Source organism: Lonchura striata, chromosome 1 (genome assembly GCF_050655825.1).
Source record: "Lonchura striata isolate lonStrDom1 chromosome 1, ASM5065582v1, whole genome shotgun sequence".
NCBI classification, from domain to species: Eukaryota; Metazoa; Chordata; class Aves; order Passeriformes; family Estrildidae; genus Lonchura; species Lonchura striata.
In genome coordinates this window covers 86376159-86394711 of record NC_140703.1, presented here as the reverse complement: position 1 = coordinate 86394711, position 18553 = coordinate 86376159, and the positions used below count along the sequence as shown (strand labels likewise).

The 18553-nt window shown below is 43.3% G+C and overlaps 2 protein-coding genes across 6 annotated transcripts in view; both read right to left on the bottom strand.

Annotated features, from left to right (window-relative positions):
- Positions 1 to 18553, bottom strand: part of OCA2 (OCA2 melanosomal transmembrane protein) — a 196448-nt gene that overhangs the window by 78266 nt on the left and 99629 nt on the right. For all 5 annotated transcript variants that reach the window (XM_085582503.1, XM_085582486.1, XM_085582511.1 and 2 more), the window contains 3 exons: positions 13886 to 14033; positions 12547 to 12604; positions 1865 to 1973 (listed from right to left, as the gene is read on the bottom strand). In XM_085582503.1, the coding sequence (XP_085438629.1) occupies positions 1865 to 1973; positions 12547 to 12604; positions 13886 to 14033 (315 nt within the window). The remainder of the gene's footprint in view (positions 1 to 1864; positions 1974 to 12546; positions 12605 to 13885; positions 14034 to 18553) is intronic.
- Positions 3332 to 11163, bottom strand: LOC146768750 (uncharacterized). Its single transcript, XM_085582519.1, has 2 exons — positions 11025 to 11163; positions 3332 to 5248 (listed from the first exon to the last, which is right to left on the bottom strand). The coding sequence occupies exon 2, from the start codon at positions 5237 to 5239 to the stop codon at positions 3869 to 3871; it is 1371 nt and encodes a 456-aa protein (XP_085438645.1). The 5' UTR covers positions 5240 to 5248; positions 11025 to 11163; the 3' UTR covers positions 3332 to 3868.

Sequence of the window (18553 nt, the reverse complement as noted above, 5' to 3'; positions counted from 1 at the left end):
CCATTATTCTGGTAGAAAATTAAACACTGAACTGAAATTTAATTTCATTTTTATGAGAAAAATATATTGAACAAATTTACCCAAGCCAACAGAGTATAAGATGTAGTGTACATTAGGAAATATATTTCCATGCTTTGGAAGATTAAAATCCATACAGCCTCACAGGAACACTACTTCAGTAATGATAAATTAAACAGCTATCATCAAGATAGTGAAATTCAGGAAACAAAAATTAGAACCTGTAAATTATGGGACCTGTAAACTTATCAGTAGAAGTTTACAGGTTCAATTACTTTTCAGTAGAAATTATGTGTATGCTTTAGTAACATTTATTCATTAATCTGACAGGTTTGACATGAATGCAGAATGGGGAGAAATTATACAGAACACATACAGCCCTTATTTACTTTCAAATACGTTATTTGGCTACTGAATAACAGAAACCTACAATGCCAAACATTCCATTTGTTTTCATTTATTTTACTGGCATAAGGCAGGACAAACAAAAAAGATCAATAGTTACTATATTACCTCTAGCATTGACTCCAACTCCTTTGCAGTTTTGAAAAAAATTTCTTACCAGGAGCATACACAGCTAGTGCTGTTTAGTCTTTCATGACTGTCTAGCTTTTCAAAACCATTTAGAGATGTTTGGCTTAATTCAAGAAGTTCTACATGGCTAAGTGCCACTTATTTGAGACACTAAAGTAGGAGTGTAAATTGATTTCTTAAATTGTCAATATGAAGGCCTTTCTTATATTTTCAGCCACCATAACTTCAAATGCATTCAAATATTTTCAGCTTCTGCATTTTCCAAGACCTTATTAACATAGCACATTTTTCTGTTATAATACAGCAGTTTACCTTTTAACTTCTTGACAGTAATCTTCATGGGCTGAAATTGCCCATTTGCATGGCAAATACTCTGTCAGCAGCAGATATGGAAGGTCTTACTTACAACCTGATCACCACTGTAGAGCTATAACTGGCTCTATATTTTGCACAGTAAAAATAAATGTCAGTGTAACGTCTGTGTATATGATTATTGAGTTATTCATTATGAGCTATTCCTCTTCAAGACTGCTCCATCTTTCAGCCACTGAGATAGAAGTACATAGTGTGTGAATTCAGATTGCATGAAAAAAATGTATCTGAAATTCTATAATCTTGAACAGCTCAGCAGCCAAAAAAAAGTAATTTTTTACTGATCAATGCATAGGTAGATTTTATGACTGTCTTTAAGTTAAATGTAAGATTTGATTTAGTTCTGTTTTCAGGATATGTGGAGCTTTTTCTCACAGAGATATACAACCACCTGTATAAAAACCTCCACATATAGATCTATATATAGAAAGTATGCACAGAGCTGCTTTCATTTCACCCATATACAGTGTCCTCCAGTGGTTTTTTTTTGGAAATTAATTCTTATGGTGATGAAGTAATGGAGACATGTAAATTATACAAAGAGCTTTCTATACTTAAGAAATGATGCCAAACTGCTTCTTTGTTCTCCCATGGAGTGATTATTTTCTGATCTCCCTGATGCATCTTAGTCATTCACTCAAACTGTGCAAATGATGCCAAGGTCAAATTTACTCATTCTGTAATGTTTAGCCAGCTCATTAGTATTGGAAATCCAACCATGAGCACTCTCTGTTCCTCCTTCTGGGGTAACTGGGACATGACTGAATTTTTAAAACTTGCTCTTCTCTTCCCAGAGAAATCGCTGCTTAACCTGGTAGAACTGTGAGGACAGGAACATGCAAAAAATAGCTTTCTGAAAAGATCAAGACTCAGAAAGATATGGCTGGCTTTTTTTCAGGGAGGCTGCTTATTTTCCTTAGAACAAAACCAGGAAACTTACCAAGATCCAGGTAGATGCCTGGAACAAATGAGTTGAGAAAAAACATAAGAATAACACATCCCAGCACTGTCAGACATTTGATGAGAAGAATTTTGTCTGTTATTCTGTGCTGGAGACAGATGGGAAAATAAAATTAATAATTGTATTAAAGAACAAGCAATGTATTATGCATAGAGTTCAGAAAAGCATTTGTAAAGTGCAAACTGCTGTTCCAGTATTGTATATTCCTTTTCAGCATAAAAGACAGAACTACCTCAATATTTTTTATAGGTGTGCATCTTAAGCATACCTATTAAAAAAACATGATTATGTGGTCCAACAGGCTTTAAGAGATACAAGTATCTAGTAAGTATCTAGTACCTGCTGCATACATTCAGTATTCAGGCACCTCCTCCACAACTTCAGTCCAGAGGGTAAAGTAGGGTTGAAACGAAACTCCTACCAAAGTGGGAATTCTGAGAACTCTTTGGTTTTGGGACAAAACTGGGACAAAATTACCCTTCTTTTTTCAGGTGTGCTCTGAAAACCTATAAACCAATCCAGAGGTCAAAGCTTTCACACCTCCTCTACAACTCTCATGAAATTGCCAAGCCCTTCATCTCTACAGAGTTTGTACACCTCCATGCCCAGCTCCTGCTTCACTGTGCCTGTCTCCATGTGCCCTCAGCCCGCACACCCAGTGATTTCCATCATGTCTCTGCTTTCACTACCATTCCAGAGAGTCATCTCCCAGACTGAGTTTGCCGAGTTCGTCTCTTGTTTCACATAGTTTAAAGCTCTACTAAAATACAAGTCTCTTTTCTTTAAAAAGTTTGTCTCTTATGCAACACCTTGAAGCAGGTGTAAAGAAAATCTGCTGGGTTTGCTCTGGTTTGGTGTGACACCTGGGACAGTGTTCTCCCAGACAAAGACTTGCACCCCAAGGAGTCCAATCAAGGACTTGAGCTCTCAGACACAGGCCTGATCCATTAGTGATGCCACTGAGGTAGAGAGATTGTGACACTTAGATAATAAAATTTAGGAGACATTAACCCCACTACAGAGTTTTCATCTTCTCAGTTTCAGCATAAAGACTTAAGCAGTGCTAGTGTCTGCACAGCTAAAAGAACGGGATTTAACAAGTGGTTTATCCCTACTTGAACAATAAAAGCAGTACTGTCACCAAAATGCATTAGAGTCAGCATGGGGTACATTAGGAGGAGTGCACTATATAATCATTCATCATGGCAAAAAACAATTTACTGACATCTCCTGAGCCTTCTTGTGTGGCTCTCGCTTGCTCCGTCACAGGGATTGTCTACGCCGGCTAGCTTATCCCCTTCAGGTGACCGGAGGGAGCCACGAGTGTGGCTGCCCCCAGCTCCTGTCTCAGAGCGCTGGGTGGCAGTGATTGCCTCGGCGTGGGTGACGAAGGCACGGCAAAGCCACGATGATCCAAAGCAAAGGAATAGGGAGCGGACACCTGTATGAGGTCTGCAGAGCTTTTATTCTCCCAAACCGGGACAGTGACAGATGTCCAACAACCTGGGGTCTGACAGGGGGTTATAAAGGGTGTGGGCGTGAGGGGGATGAACACAGAACAGCCAACAGGAAAGGATTACATCACTGCAGGGGGCCAATGAGGAGAATTTAGGGAGGGGAAAGGCTTCCAGGGACCAATACTGACAAGAACAGGGATGATTGACATTGAACTTTCTAGAAGAAAATGGGGGTGGTTTCAGGGATTGACAGGTAAAGAGGGCAGTACCACCTGGACTGACAGGGATATTTCTAGATACTGAGGGAGATTGACAACCCTGTGGCAGGAAAACTTTTGTGGCCAGCAGATAGGGAAAGACCATTCTAGGGAGGAATAGGGGACACATGGAACATACCAACATAACCTATCTAACAATTAATTTCTAACTTAATCACCAAAACCCTTATAAACCCTTGTGAAACTACCACGCCACCACATCTCCCCCTTTTTTATTTTTTAAATTTGAGGGGACGCTGGAGGTAGGTTTAAACTTCTGTTCCCGCCTGCCGGTCTCCCTCCCACCATTCTTCTTCTGTGGAGACTGCGGCGGCGACTACAATTTTTGGAGTTTTAGTTCTAGTCGAGGTCGTGGCGGAGGTGATGACGCGTTTAAGGATTCCAAATGATAGGGAGACTAAGAAAATTATTATAATAAGGTAGGCAATGTCTTTGATAATGGAAATCATCCACCCTGATAAATTCCAGTTTTTAAACATGTCTCTAAACCAGTCTTCATTTTCTTGTTGTACTGTCCCAATTAAGCTCTTCATCTCCTTGATGGATGCGTGGACGCTTTGGCTCTTAGATGACAAATTAAAGCAGCACAACCCCTCAAAATCTTGGCACCCATGCCCATGAGCCAGCAGCAGAAAATCAATGGCTGCCCGATTTTGCAGGGTAGCCTTCCGGGTTATTTCTTCGTCTTCTAGGAGGTTACTTAAGGCTGTCGATGTCAAATTTGCCTGCTTTGTAACCCAACACTCTAAATTGCCCAATTCACTCAATGCTTTGGCTGCTGCCACCCACGGTAAAAACATGGAGACAGCAATCCTTTTAGATTTGGCCCAATGATAAATCTCGGCGTCACAATGTTCGTCGAATTGGCTTGCACTCCGTTTTGAAATTTTAGTTACCCTTTTGGCATGCCGAATTGGAATTTGGGTCATGTTGGGAGAAGCCAGGGAAAGACGCCCCAGAGTGCAGGGACCTCCGAGGAGACGAGAGGGGATTCCAGGATATGCCCTATCTCCGCAGATTAGGAACATTCCCTTTTCCAATTTTCGTGCATATGAGTCATCAGTTGAAGGAGCCCCCATCTTAATAACAAACTGGCACCATTGTTTTGCTTGAAATTCGATCTTATGTTGTTTTACATCTTCATATGAGTCCCTACGAGAGCTGGGCTCATATTCAAAGTGTATGCAGTACATTGCTTTTGCAGAACCCAATAGTTCAAATTCTTGAGGCTCCGCATACTCTTCCGTATAGGGAAGATCGTACACCCACTTCCTCCAGAGTTGTAAGGGATTGGTAATGGGCGTTTTGGCAGTATTGACGACTCCCCAATACCTAAAGATTTCAACCCATTTATTCGGAGGGTTTTCATTGTTAATCTGATTTTGGATGGTGCGCAGCGAGGTGGGATACTCCTCTAACTTAAATGGAATCCCCACCAGGCAGGTGGACATGGGATTCTCTGCTGCGGACGAAGAGAGACAAATATGATCTTGTTTGAGGGCATGGGCTAAGGTTACCCATACATTCTTCCGGGGTTGTGGAACGACCCACGCGTCCGAGGACTGGAATAGAGTCAGAGGGTAGAGCCAGAGAAAGACCAAAAGTCCGAAGGGTAACATAATTGTTGCCTGAGGGGAGAGAAGAGAAACATAACACATTAATGCATAAGAAAATAATTTCGCCTGCTGACCATCTGGGAAGGCTGAAAAAAGGTTAGGGAACTCTTCCCCCCTTGCGGCGCCTTCGGTTGGATGCAACACTATCATCGGTGGGGTCTTCCATCGTGTTGGGGGAATCACTCTGTATCTGTTTTTCTTGTTGTGTTGATGTGTATGGTTTGACCCATTTTTTGGGGACCCATTTGACACCTGAGGGCGTGGACACGCAGGCGTATCCACGTCCCCATGTGACCAGTTGGAACGGACCCTGGATTTTTCCAGAGTCTGGATCCCTTACCAGCACCGGAGGCCGTTCTTCTGGCCTCAGGTGATCACTTCTCCCAAAATGTCTCAGGATTGGTGGATCTGGCCTGTCGAAGGAACAATTGAGGAAATTGATGGTAAAGAGGGCCTTGCAGAGCCTAAGTTGTGGTGATAGCATCTTGGTATCTCCCCGCTGGCGCTGGAGGACTTTCTTCAAAGTTTGATGTGTTCTCTCTACCACAGCTTGGCCGGTGGGGGAGTATGCAATCCCTGTCCGATGTTGAATTCCCCACTCTTGTAAAAACTCACTGAACGCCTTAGAAGTATAAGTAGGGCCGTTGTCGGTCTTAATGGTATTAGGGACCCCCAAGACTGCAAATGCCTGCATAAGATGGTTCTTGGCATACGCAGTTTTCTGCCCTCTGTGGGCTGAGGCGAAGACTGCACCAGAGAAAGTGTCCACTGACACATGTACATGCTGGTACCTTCCAAACTCTTTTACATGTGTTATGTCAGTCTGCCACACTTCACAACTGCGGAGTCCCCTAGGGTTCACTCCGGAAACCACCGTTGGAAGTGAGGACTCCTGGCAGTTGGGGCAATTGGCCACAATTGCTCTGGCCTGGTCTCGCCGCAGGTGGAATTGGCGGACCAGACCCGGAGCATTTTGGTGGAACAACTGATGGCTCAGCTTGGCCTGTTCGACGATGTTGGGCCGACCAGCCAGCTGTAAAGGGGCGGCCAGAGCATCCGCCTTGCGATTGCCCTCAGCAATGAAGCCAGGGAGGTCGGTGTGCGATCTCACGTGCATCACGAAAAAGGGTTGCTCTCGGTGGGAAACCAGGTAAATTAATTTCGAGAGCAAGCCGAAGATCACAGGGTTTGAGACTTCCTTGAGCACTGCATGCTCAGCCCTGGACACCACACCTGCAACATATGCCGAATCAGTAACAATGTTGATGGGTTCTGGGAATTTTTCGAAGGCCCTGACGACTGCGTCCAACTCAGCAACTTGTGGAGAGCCCTCCACAACCTTAACATCGGCTTCCCACTGCTGAGTTTGAGGGTCTTTCCAAGTCATTACTGACTTGTGCGATCCTCCGGACGCGTCTGTGAAAATTGTCAGTCCCTCTAGGGGCTTTTCGCTTTGAATGCTTTTTGGAATTAGGTCGAATTGTGTTTCAAATAATTTGTGTCCTGGATGATTAATTAGAATTTGTCCGGTGTAACTGTCCAGAGCGAATTGTAAACATTCATTGGTATGAAGCAAATGCTCAAGGGTTTCCTTAGTTAATTTCCCCGTCGATGTTTTAATGGGAAGGTGTATGCACGTAAAATCACACCCCGCCAACACTCTCAGGCGAGCCCTGGCCCGCATAATCAGCTGAGCCATCAGCTCCTGCGGAGTTGTAATGCTCTTGGACATTTGGTGACCAAGGAACACCCACTCTATTATCAAGAGAGGGTCCCGTTGGTCTTTGTCCCATTGAAAAATGAGCCCGTGAAGGTGTGGCAGTTTTCCTAGAACAATAAATCTGAATGTGAGGTCTTCACGACAGCGATGGGCTTGTCTGCCCACTATGGTGGACTGAACTTTCTCTAATGCGGTCCTGGCCTCCTGGGTCAGCGCCCTCGGGGAATCTAGGTCTTCCCTCCCCTTCAATAAGTTGAAGAGAGGGGACAGGTCCCCCGTGGTGAGCCCCAGCCAGGGCCTGATCCAGTTCAAGGACCCACAGAGCTGGTGGAGGTCACGTAAGGTGTTTGGGTTATCACTAATGATAATTTTTTGAGGTGTTATGGTTCTCTTACTGATTTCTAGGCCCAGATACTTCCAAGGCGGCAGCCGTTGTACCTTTTCTTTTTGAAGCTCAAATCCGGCCACCGACAAGGCTGTGATAGTGTCCTCCAGTGCTTCTGCAAGTACGTTGTCACTGCGGGCACAAACAAGGACATCATCCATGTAGTGGTATATGATACAATTTTCCCACTTGGCGCGCACCGAGGACAGAACTTTGGCGACATACCACTGGCAGATGGTAGGGCTGTTCTTCATCCCTTGCGGGAGAACTCGCCAGTGGTAGCGCTTCATGGGAGCTTCTCGGTTGATGGAAGGCACCGAGAAAGCAAAACGTGGCGCGTCAGCTGGGTGTAAGGGAATATGGAAGAAACAATCTTTTATGTCTAAAATTGCCAATTTCCAATTTTGGGGGAGCATAGATGGGGATGGCATCCCTGGCTGGAGAGACCCCATGTCCTCGATGACATTATTGATTCTTCTCAGATCGTGAAGGAGGCGCCACTTGTCTTTCCCCGGCTTCTTGATAACGAAGACTGGAGAATTCCAAGGGCTATTAGTCTCGACAATGTGGCCTTTGGCCAGTTCCTCCTCCACGATGTGATTGAGCGCCTTTAATTTTTTCTTACTCAGCGGCCACTGCTCTACCCAGACAGGTGAATCTGTTAGCCAATTAAGTTTCTGGGTGAGGCGCTCCTCAGTGGCCGCTCCTAAAAATCCTGAGGGGCCGGCAGTTCCAATTTGGCCCCCCACTGGGACATGGCATCTCTCCCCCAGAGAGTAAACTTAGAATTTAACACGAATGGGCGTACAGAGGCTAATTGCCCATTCGGCCCCTTAATTTGTACTATGCTCTTTGACTGCCTTGCCAATTGCGTGCCCCCTACGCCTAGGACTGCGCTATCCACGTCCTGCAACTCCCATTGTGACGGCCACTTGTGTGGTGGAATGACCGTCACATCTGCTCCCGTGTCCATCATCCCCTGAAGTTGGATGGAATGCCCCTCGTTCTTAAGGCCACACCATACGAGGGGCTTCTCCTCTCCCAGAATTTCAGTGTAAAAAATTGAGAGGTCTAGGTCATCGCACAAAAACTGAGGCACTGGAATGGCCTGTGCAATGACCTGTCCCTCCGGCAGGAAGAGGGGGGGGTGGACACAGCGCGCCATGAGGTAGAAAGTCTTAGGATCCGATGTAAGGATTGCTGGAGGAATTTCCACCTCAAGCGGGGTGTGTTTGGTGTCCCCAATGACAAGGTACTTGCAGTTTAGAAGATCCTTGGCCCTCTGAGTCTCACAGTTGGTAATGCGGGGTAGAAGCTCTGGCGATGCAACGATGTAGTGCCAATCCTGATTGGAGAGATATACAGATTTCGTTATTTTAAGCAGGTAAGGTTCTACAGTACTGTCTGTATAAACTTGGCTGCTGATACTTGGAATGATGGAATGGATTGCAGCCCTAGCAGTGATGTCCTGATTACCGTGACCTGCCCCATTTGTGTCCTCACGCGGGGTAGGTCCGCGCTCCCCCTTTAGTTTTTTTGATGCTGTTTGTCAGATTTCCCCTCCCCTGTGTTCCCCCGTTGAGGCGGTGCCCTTCCAATGAAGGGACATTGAGCTATAAAATGTCCTTCCTGTTGACAATGGAAGCATCTACGCGGCTTTGGTGGTGTAGGTTCTGGAGGTAATGCCGTCGAAGCTACTACTTTGTCTCGCGATTTTTTTGCTAGATCTTCTGCGAATAAAATGGCTTTTCGTGTGCACTCCTCAATCAGTTGTTCTAGCGCTGGCGGAGGCGATGCTGGAAGTGCCAAGATGACTCGTCGGCACGCCTCATTTGCATTGGTAGTAACAATCTCTCGGATTAGTTGATCCTGTGCTTCTTGACCTTCCACCCTTTTTTCTACAACTTCTTTTACTCGGTCCACAAAATCAGTAAAGGGCTCTGTAACAGATTGCTTAAGAGAAATGTAAGAAATAGCAGGTTCCTTGGATGGCATGCTGAGAAAGGCCCGCTCAGCAGCATCTTTGGAGAGATCTAATACTGGCCTCGGGATCCCTGCTGCTTGTTTCTGTGCTTGGCTCCAATCACCCTCACCAACAAGGTGGTCTAAGGTAATAGGATTTTGTTCTATGTCGGTTGCATACTCGGGGCTCTGCAAAATTTCTGGAAGGAGGTCACCTGCTAATCTCTTCCAGGTTCTTTCCCACATTTTATATTCAGAGGATGGGAGCAGGCAACTGAATAAACGCTTTAAATCTGCAGGGACCATGATATTTGAATTGAACGTTGCCTTTAAAATGCTCCGGAAAAATTCACTTTTGGATCCAAATTCTCGCTTAGTTTTGCAGAGATCCTTGATGCAATCGTACGAGAGGGGCTCCCATCTTGGGTGTTGCCCTCTTCCATTATACGTGACTGGGGCCAGGAACGGAAACTCGTTGTTATCATCAGCTTTCTGCCTTTTAGGCCCATTACTCCCAGCCCCCACGTTATCGTGGGAACCGGAAGTGAGGGCGTGGGAAACAGGAAGCTGGAGGGCAGGGTCCTGGAGGGCGGAGCCCTGACTCGAGGTGACGTGGCTCGAGGGTGGTACTGATGGTGTTCTGGGAAAAGGGGTGGGCGTAGATGACGTGGCCTCAAGGGGTGGTGCTGAGGGTGGAGCAGCATGAGAAATTGTGGGAGGGGCCTGACTGGCCGCCGCAAAGGAAGAGGAGGGGTCCGGAATAGGAAGGGAGGGGTAGGAAGGAAGGGGTAAAAATGGATTCTGGGGAGGAGAAGCACCCGCCACGAGGCGACAGCCATTTTGTGATGTTAGAGAGGGCGTTTCTACAGCGCCATTTTGTGGTGCTTCTCCAAAGGGACTAACATAGGGAGTAGGAGAGTCGAGGAAAGGATTTGGGGGAACAAAAACTCTTGGCAAACATTTAGGACTCGCAACTCGGTAAGAGGGACTAGGAGAAAGGGCAGGGACAGGATCTCCGACAGTGTGGCCAGCACTGCCAGAGCAAGGGTACCGGAGGGACCTGGGGGAGCCAGGGAGAAGGCGGCAGCTCTGTGGCTGCTGCAAACATTCTGCTCCCTGCGCCTGTTGCTGGCGGTCAGCTCCCCCCTGTATCTCCAGTCTAGGGGAAGCGGGAATCGGAGAATGCGGTAGGGAAACAGACCTAGGGAGAACTGGGGACTTTGCAGATGGATTTTTCACCGCACTGTTATCCTTAACGACATCCCAAATGAACACAAACAGCTTCATATACCCATTTTTGACTGAAGGGTCACCCCTCCTGGTGCCCTCAGTCAATAGTAAACCAACATTTCTCCAAAATTCCCGATCTCTAACGCTCTCAACAGAAACAGTGGGAAAACGAAAGAAAATCCATCTGACAAATTTTTTAACTAAATTTTTTGAAACACTTCTAATTCCCTCCCTCAACGAACATCCCTCCCTCAGGAGTCCCGCAACCTGGACATAAATCTCCCTTTGTTGTGTGGACAGCCTAACACCCATTCTGCCCACACAACTTAAAATTCCACCCACCTACTGCAGGAAATGTAAAACGTAAAAAATAGAAAGGGTCTAGAACGCCAGCGGCGGCAGTCTGCTCACGCTGTGCACAACGTGTCCCCTAACCTCGGGAGCGCAGCTGCCAACCTAAGGAGCCCCCCCCCGGTACCAAGGAGACTCACCAAAAACCGCCGACGCCTAGAAAGAAAGCTGCAGTAGGGGTCCTTGGATCCGGAGGCGTCCTCCCTGGTGCTGGAAGGATTGTGCTTCCTTCCCCTGGGAGCACCACCGGACAAAAATCGGCGTGCTCACACAGGGGCGATGGTGCTGCCAAACTGTAAAATCCCTGGGCCGATGCCCAAAGGCAACAGTCTTTTCGTGAGGCTAGCTCACGTGGAGTCCGACGTTCCTCGACGGTGTCCACGCTCTGGAAAAGCCGCACGTTGGCGCGCCACCTGTGGCTCTCGCTTGCTCCGTCACAGGGATTGTCTACGCCGGCTAGCTTATCCCCTTCAGGTGACCGGAGGGAGCCACGAGTGTGGCTGCCCCCAGCTCCTGTCTCAGAGCGCTGGGTGGCAGTGATTGCCTCGGCGTGGGTGACGAAGGCACGGCAAAGCCACGATGATCCAAAGCAAAGGAATAGGGAGCGGACACCTGTATGAGGTCTGCAGAGCTTTTATTCTCCCAAACCGGGACAGTGACAGATGTCCAACAACCTGGGGTCTGACAGGGGGTTATAAAGGGTGTGGGCGTGAGGGGGATGAACACAGAACAGCCAACAGGAAAGGATTACATCACTGCAGGGGGCCAATGAGGAGAATTTAGGGAGGGGAAAGGCTTCCAGGGACCAATACTGACAAGAACAGGGATGATTGACATTGAACTTTCTAGAAGAAAATGGGGGTGGTTTCAGGGATTGACAGGTAAAGAGGGCAGTACCACCTGGACTGACAGGGATATTTCTAGATACTGAGGGAGATTGACAACCCTGTGGCAGGAAAACTTTTGTGGCCAGCAGATAGGGAAAGACCATTCTAGGGAGGAATAGGGGACACATGGAACATACCAACATAACCTATCTAACAATTAATTTCTAACTTAATCACCAAAACCCTTATAAACCCTTGTGAAACTACCACGCCACCACATTCTTGGCTATGGATTAAAATTCAAGAAAACACTGCTGAATCATTACTTCATTCTTTATGTTATAGTTTTCTAAGGAACAAAAGTACAAAACCTAAAAAAACCTCACCATGTGGTTCAATAACATTGTCTGACCAAGAAGACAACCACCCTGGCTGCTAACTTTTTGACTATCAGGAGAGTTGTGCCTGGAGATCTGGGCTTTGTTTTCAAAACCCTAACGCTAGGCATAACACTAACCCTAAGCAGAGCAGTAAAAGCAGCCTTGGGCTAAGGCTGGTTCAAAGGAGAAAGCTGTGGAAGAAGCCATATTTCGGCTGTTCTGTGTTCCCCTTGGCATGCCTTTTGCAGCTGCAGTGTGCCTGGAGCTGTGGGCTTTCTGATTTTCACAACCAGAACCCTAGGTAGAGCAGTAACAACAGTCTTGGGTAAGTTTGGTTCAAAGGAGAAAGCTGTGGAGCAAGCTTCTAATGAAAATCTAATTTTCATTAGATTTAAGGCACTATCTAAAAATATATATATTTACATGAATACAGAGAAAAATTGCAATCTACTTACTTTTTTCTGAAGTTCCTGGATATTTGTTTCCCAGTTTTTATCTTCTTGTGAAATTTGTCTGAAATAAAATGACACCTACTTTTTTCCAGAGTGAAATCAGAGCTCTGGCAAGAGTGTTGGAAAAAATCCCTCCCATCACATATAGATCATCTCTTTCCCTGCGTGGAGCAAGTCATACCAAAAAGGAGTTATGGCCTTCTTACACCCAGCAGCAAAATTCCCATGGGCATTCACTTAAGGCATCACTTTTGTAACAAGCTCCACTTATACCCAAACCCTTCTGTTCATGAAGAAAGCCACGTGCTGGGAAGGAGCTGGACTCCAGGGTATAGACCTCAGTATAGGATCCTGCTATCTGCAATGTGTAGTGTCCCTAAGAGTTTCAGGAGCTGAGGTGTGTGTCCCACTGTGATAAAAAAAGGGTCATGTACTAACATCAGCAAGTCAGAACACATATGTTTCACATTTGCATTTTATAATGAAGTTTGTAAGATCCAAACAACTTTACCGTGTTATCAGTGCAGTCAGGCCTCCAGCAAAAAGCCTTGGGCTTTGCAGTTCAGGAGCTCTGTTGTTAATGCTAATGAATTTTTACGTTGCTGTAAATGTGCTGTGCTGGAGGAACCCTGATTTTCAAGATTAAATACTCATTTTTTATTGGTAAGTCAGAAGGGTCCTCTTTAGAATATCGTAAACTCTGAGAAATTTAAAATATTTTCAAAAGGAGGCAATTTTAACAGCCTTATTTGTCTTGAAGTGTTGATACTGTCACTCAATTCAAAATACACAATATCAGCAAAAATTATGTGAACAATCTTATTATTGGAATAGTTCAAGAAATCATATTGACATTTTCTTTTAGTCATAGTTTATGTAAACTTCTTTTCTGTACATAAAAATATGTCTGCACTCAGGTCTACATTGAAATTTGGATTATGAAATAATCGTAAAACACAGCAATTCACTGGTGAAATCATTTTCTAACTCTCCCATTCACTGAAGAGAATTTGATATTTTCAGTACAAAAAAAAAGAAACTCCAGCATCTTACTGTGCTAAATCCACAACTGTAAAGAAAAGTGTAATGATATATTTGTAACCTTTTTAAACCAAAAGCTGCCTGAAATTTCTAGGCCTTTAATTTTGGGTCATATTGACAAATACATTTTCCAGGTCTTACACATCAGTTTTGTCCTAAAATACTTTGTGTTTTACTGAGGCTGAGAGTGTCTTTTCCTATCTGCCCAGGCATCCATCTCATCAGGACAGAGATAGGAATGCCATTCTTGTGAGGTGAAGATCCCTGAAAGGGGAGGTTAGCCATGCTGGTCCTTGCTTACCTGTGAAATGTCATCAGCTTCTTCCTCAGGAGCATCTCCAGAGTCAGCACCTTCTGCATCAAGAGGCACTTCACAGCAGTCTCCTCTCTGCTGGCTGGGTTGATGCGCTGAGCTGTCAGCCTCCAAACATAGATTTCATGTTTCAGCTCTGAAAAGAAGCAAAATTGCATCAAGGTGAAGTCCAACACATATGAAACCAGAGATGGGTGAAATATGTGCAATGTGCTCCAGACTCAAAGCTGTTAAAGTTATTGGGATGGTTTCCCAACACATTTCCACACAGGAAGCGGCTTTTGTCATTCATTTTTCAGAGATTAAGTGAATGAAAAATAATTAGAAACTTAAAAAAAATTTAATAAATTAATCACAAAGTCTTTTTGCAAAGAAAAAAGTAGTACTGCCTTCAAATGCTTGCAAATATCTTCAACAAGCTTAAGGGCTAAAATTGTGGCCCATTCAATTTTCAAGAGAAAACAAACTGTCAGTATACATTATTATACTGCTAAGAGATACTAGTTCCCTGTGTAGTCAGGAATTACAGCAAATGCTCCATCACAGTATTGAAAATAGACAGCATGTTTCCATTCACTCTGTGTTCATACAAACAATTTTGTCTATGTAAGGCAAAAGTGAAATTTGGCACTGTTATATGGAATAACATTTAATAGTATTTTAAAGGTTTCCTAAGAGGATTTAATTGTTAGGCACTGAAAATATGTGTAAACACAGCAACCATCACTTTCATGCTGACCTGGATGATATCTGATCCTGTGTAAGTTCAGACAGACTGATTAACACTTTGAATTCAGATTGTCAGAAATTTCAATCCTTTTTTTATTTTATTTTCCCTGTACCATTCAGGCCTTGGAGAATGACCAAAAAACATGTGTTCCTGTTCAAGGAGGATGTTAAATTGGCCATGCCAAAAAACCCTTTGAATTTTACCGGAAATCACTAAAGAAATAAAATCAGAATATTCATTCAGAAACTGTCTGTGCAAATGTTTCTTGTTGAAGCAATGGGATGTTTCCTCACCCTTCTTTTCTGTTCCACTCAAATTTCATGTCATTGAAGACAATATGTCAAGAATCCAAGGTTTTATGTTTTAAGATTCCTGTTCAATCAGCAAGTTGCTCTTGTTCTGAAAATGGATGTGTAACTCTTTACATCATGTAAACAAGCTATAAGAATGATTTATAGCAAAATACATAAGGAAAATTTAAGCACATTTTGATGTAGGCAGTGATGGTATCATTTTATGTTGCAACCCTCTAGACAGTGATGATATCTGCTATCAAACATGTTCAATCCCCCAGTTTCCTTTACAAGTAAGTATTCATAATGATAATGCAGAGTGAATCTTATAAAGATTGACCATGAGAAGGAATTAGACTCAACAAAACTCAAACATTTAATAACAAAAGTTGTCCAGAGTCTTCATGGTTGACACAGAAGAAAGGGATTTTGTATGGTTTGTGGCTTAAGATCTGCACACATCTGTCAAAGTGGTAATGCTTGCCTAAATTTTACAGTGTAAGACCAGAAATACAAATTCATACTGTTGAATAGCCAGTTTTTACCTAAAAGCCAGTTTATACCTGAGACACAGATTCCAAAAATATGCCAAATCAACCACTTTCCTTTGTAATATATTTGGTGGTTCTTGCCAGAAGCATAACCTGGAACAAGATTATATTACAATATGGATAGGTCTTGTTTATCAAAGGATCCACATGATTTCTGGCCATCATTTATTTTTGCATCAACATTTGTGAGATACACAGGTATAACAGCAGTAATTTTCCACTCACAGAAAGAAAAAAAAGGCCTTTCTGTACCTCATTCTTATGTGATTTTTGAGTGAATATGACTGCAGTTTTGAAATTGTCATCAGTCCAAGGGAAAGAGTGTGTTTTGTCTTTCTCTCTGGCAAAGGCTCATGAAGCATGAGCAACCAGTTTGCTGTTCTACTTCCCTACAGTTTGTCTTTTCTGCAACAACTTTTCTGAGGACATCTGTTCATCCTGCCATAGCATTTCTCCCCATCCTTTCCAAGTGAAATTTCACCAAGGGTTTAGCTGATAGAGGGAAGTTGAATCATTCACCACCTAAATGACATGCAAGTACTCCACAGTTATTTTTATACAGAGAATCTCTATCTTCTCTCCTTCAGAAAGAGGCAGCTATCATCCCTGTATCTGTGCCACAAACAAATCCACAGAGTGGAAAGCAGCATGATTTGTGTTGCAGATTTCTGTTCCACATCTGAAATGCCCTGGGGCTAATCTCCAGGTTGAGCAAAGTTGGACTGGTGCTTTGTGATCTACCTTAAAAAACATATGCGTGTCTTCACACGGCTTTGACTGTGCTTTTATTTACAGCAAGTGCATGCTTAATTTTCCAGTCATTGGTTTTCTAAACATCCAAAGGATGTGAACATCTGAACTGCTGTGGAGTTAACTTCAGAGCAAACGGTACTTGGAAAATCAGAATTGTTGATAGAACTTTTATCCTGCAACTCCTGTTGCAGTAACGACTTGTGCAGAGGTTTTCTAGGTCATCCCAAAGAATGTTTCTCCTACTTCTCTTTCATGCACACTCTTATTGTTAATAGCCCATTGTGGCATCAGGTGATACATACTTATTAGAAGTTATGCTTTTATTAAAGGAAAAATAATGCAGAACCCTGATGTCAGCAGCAACAATTAACATGGCCAAAGTGCTTCAGGTCTTGCTATACTTCTGCAATTTCATAACTGCAAAACCATTTAGGCAGCAACCCCCAGAGTCTGGGAACATCTGATATATTATGACATACTGTGTTATGCAAGGACAAGGACTTAATGCAATCACAGAGTCTTATCAATCACTTTGAAATTATGGCCAAGACAGCACAAGTGCAGCATTTGGCTGCCACTGAATACAATCACAGGATAGTCTCATATTCTGTTTCTCCATGTCCATGAGTTCCTGTACTCCCCTCAGATGAAATCTAATGGTTATATTACACCAGAGTGAGCTCTCTCCACTCGCTTGTCAACCTAATCCACTGGGTTTTTGCAGGATTAACTTTATGGTGGATCAGCCTTCTATCCAATGTAATCTGCCACTGTCAGGTCTATTGCCAGTAACTAACATGGTGAGTCTGTAGCACAGCAGTTTCTCATTAAAGCAGCTAAATTAACATTTGACTGCAACCATAGATAGCACCAGAAGCCAAAGTGATAGGAGCAAAGCTGTTTAGTATGCAGTGATCTGGATCACAAGAAGATAGGAAGACTGCAGCTCAGCTCAGTCAGAGAATTCAGCTCATTATGATACTAAAGCCTACGTGAATGCCATACATTCATAAAGGCACAACAGCAATATGCCCAGCATTATTATTTCCAACAAGAAAACAGAAAAAACTCAGTTTCTAATAATAAAATATTAATTTTAACTTAGTTATAGCATCAAATAAAGGCTCCTCAAACATGTAAACCCTATGCTCCTAATCTGTTCTGATTTCGTTATTGATCATATTTTGCCCTGGAAACCAAAAACAATACATCCTGGACCCACTGAGTTTAACAAAATTTCAGCTGCTGATCCAGACTATGACAGTTGAGAAAAAAATTTTGCATTTTACTAAATATTCTTCATTTGAAAATTGTATATTATTTGTGTAATCTGACAATTAATAGTCAGATTGATTTTTACTTGAGTAATCACATATTCCCTCCCACCCAGCTGCCAATAACAAAGAAAACATCCTCAAAAACTGAGTGTAATTAATTCCCAGTCTCAGAATCTGAAAAGGCTAGCTTTGTTAATTGAAAATACTCAGAAGAGCATGACCAACCTTGATGAGATGATAAGAATTATCATTAAATGACAATTTTCAACTTGCACGTGCACTAACTGCATAAATTATCTTTTTGCAAGCAACACAAGTTTGCACTGCTGGGCTGCATCTAACAGCATTCAAAGTATGTTCATCTGCATATTTGTTTCGTTTTTTTCTCCACATCTTACTGTAGCTTAACTATGTTCAGTAAAGCAAATTTTTTCATAGCCAAATTCTCAGAATGAGACTATTTATGTTTAAATGCCAACTGTAAAGCAAATTAAGTATCATGAATTCTAGCTTAACTAGTAATAGTAATATCTATAACTTTTAGTAATTTTTAAATCCCTCATATTATGTAACCAATCTTCTAAGCATTATTAGATGGTGACATCTCTATTTTGTAAGTGCAGAAACTAAATCCAAAATTTGAAACCAATGAGTAGAAAAAATTCACCTTGAGGGATATTCTAGCTTGAACACTTATGCCTCTCTCCTAGAGGCAGCACACCCCAACAGGACACAAGCATGAGGATCTAAATCTAGAAAAACCAACAAACAAAACAAAACAAACAAACAAAAAACCAACCCCTGGAATATTCTTGGGTTTATTCCTCTGAATAATCCAGCTGGTCAATAGTGGATAAAGGAAAGCATAGGCATAAATATTGCAGGGTCTTCAAAACTACATCAAAACACATTTTGCCTTAGTCTGCTAAATGCATGCAAAGGAGCACAAGAAATGTACACAATGCTGCATAAAGCAGTACAAAGAATTTATATAAGTTTTTCAACTCAGCATGACACCTGAGGCCCCATTTGGTCATAAAGGCACCTAATGC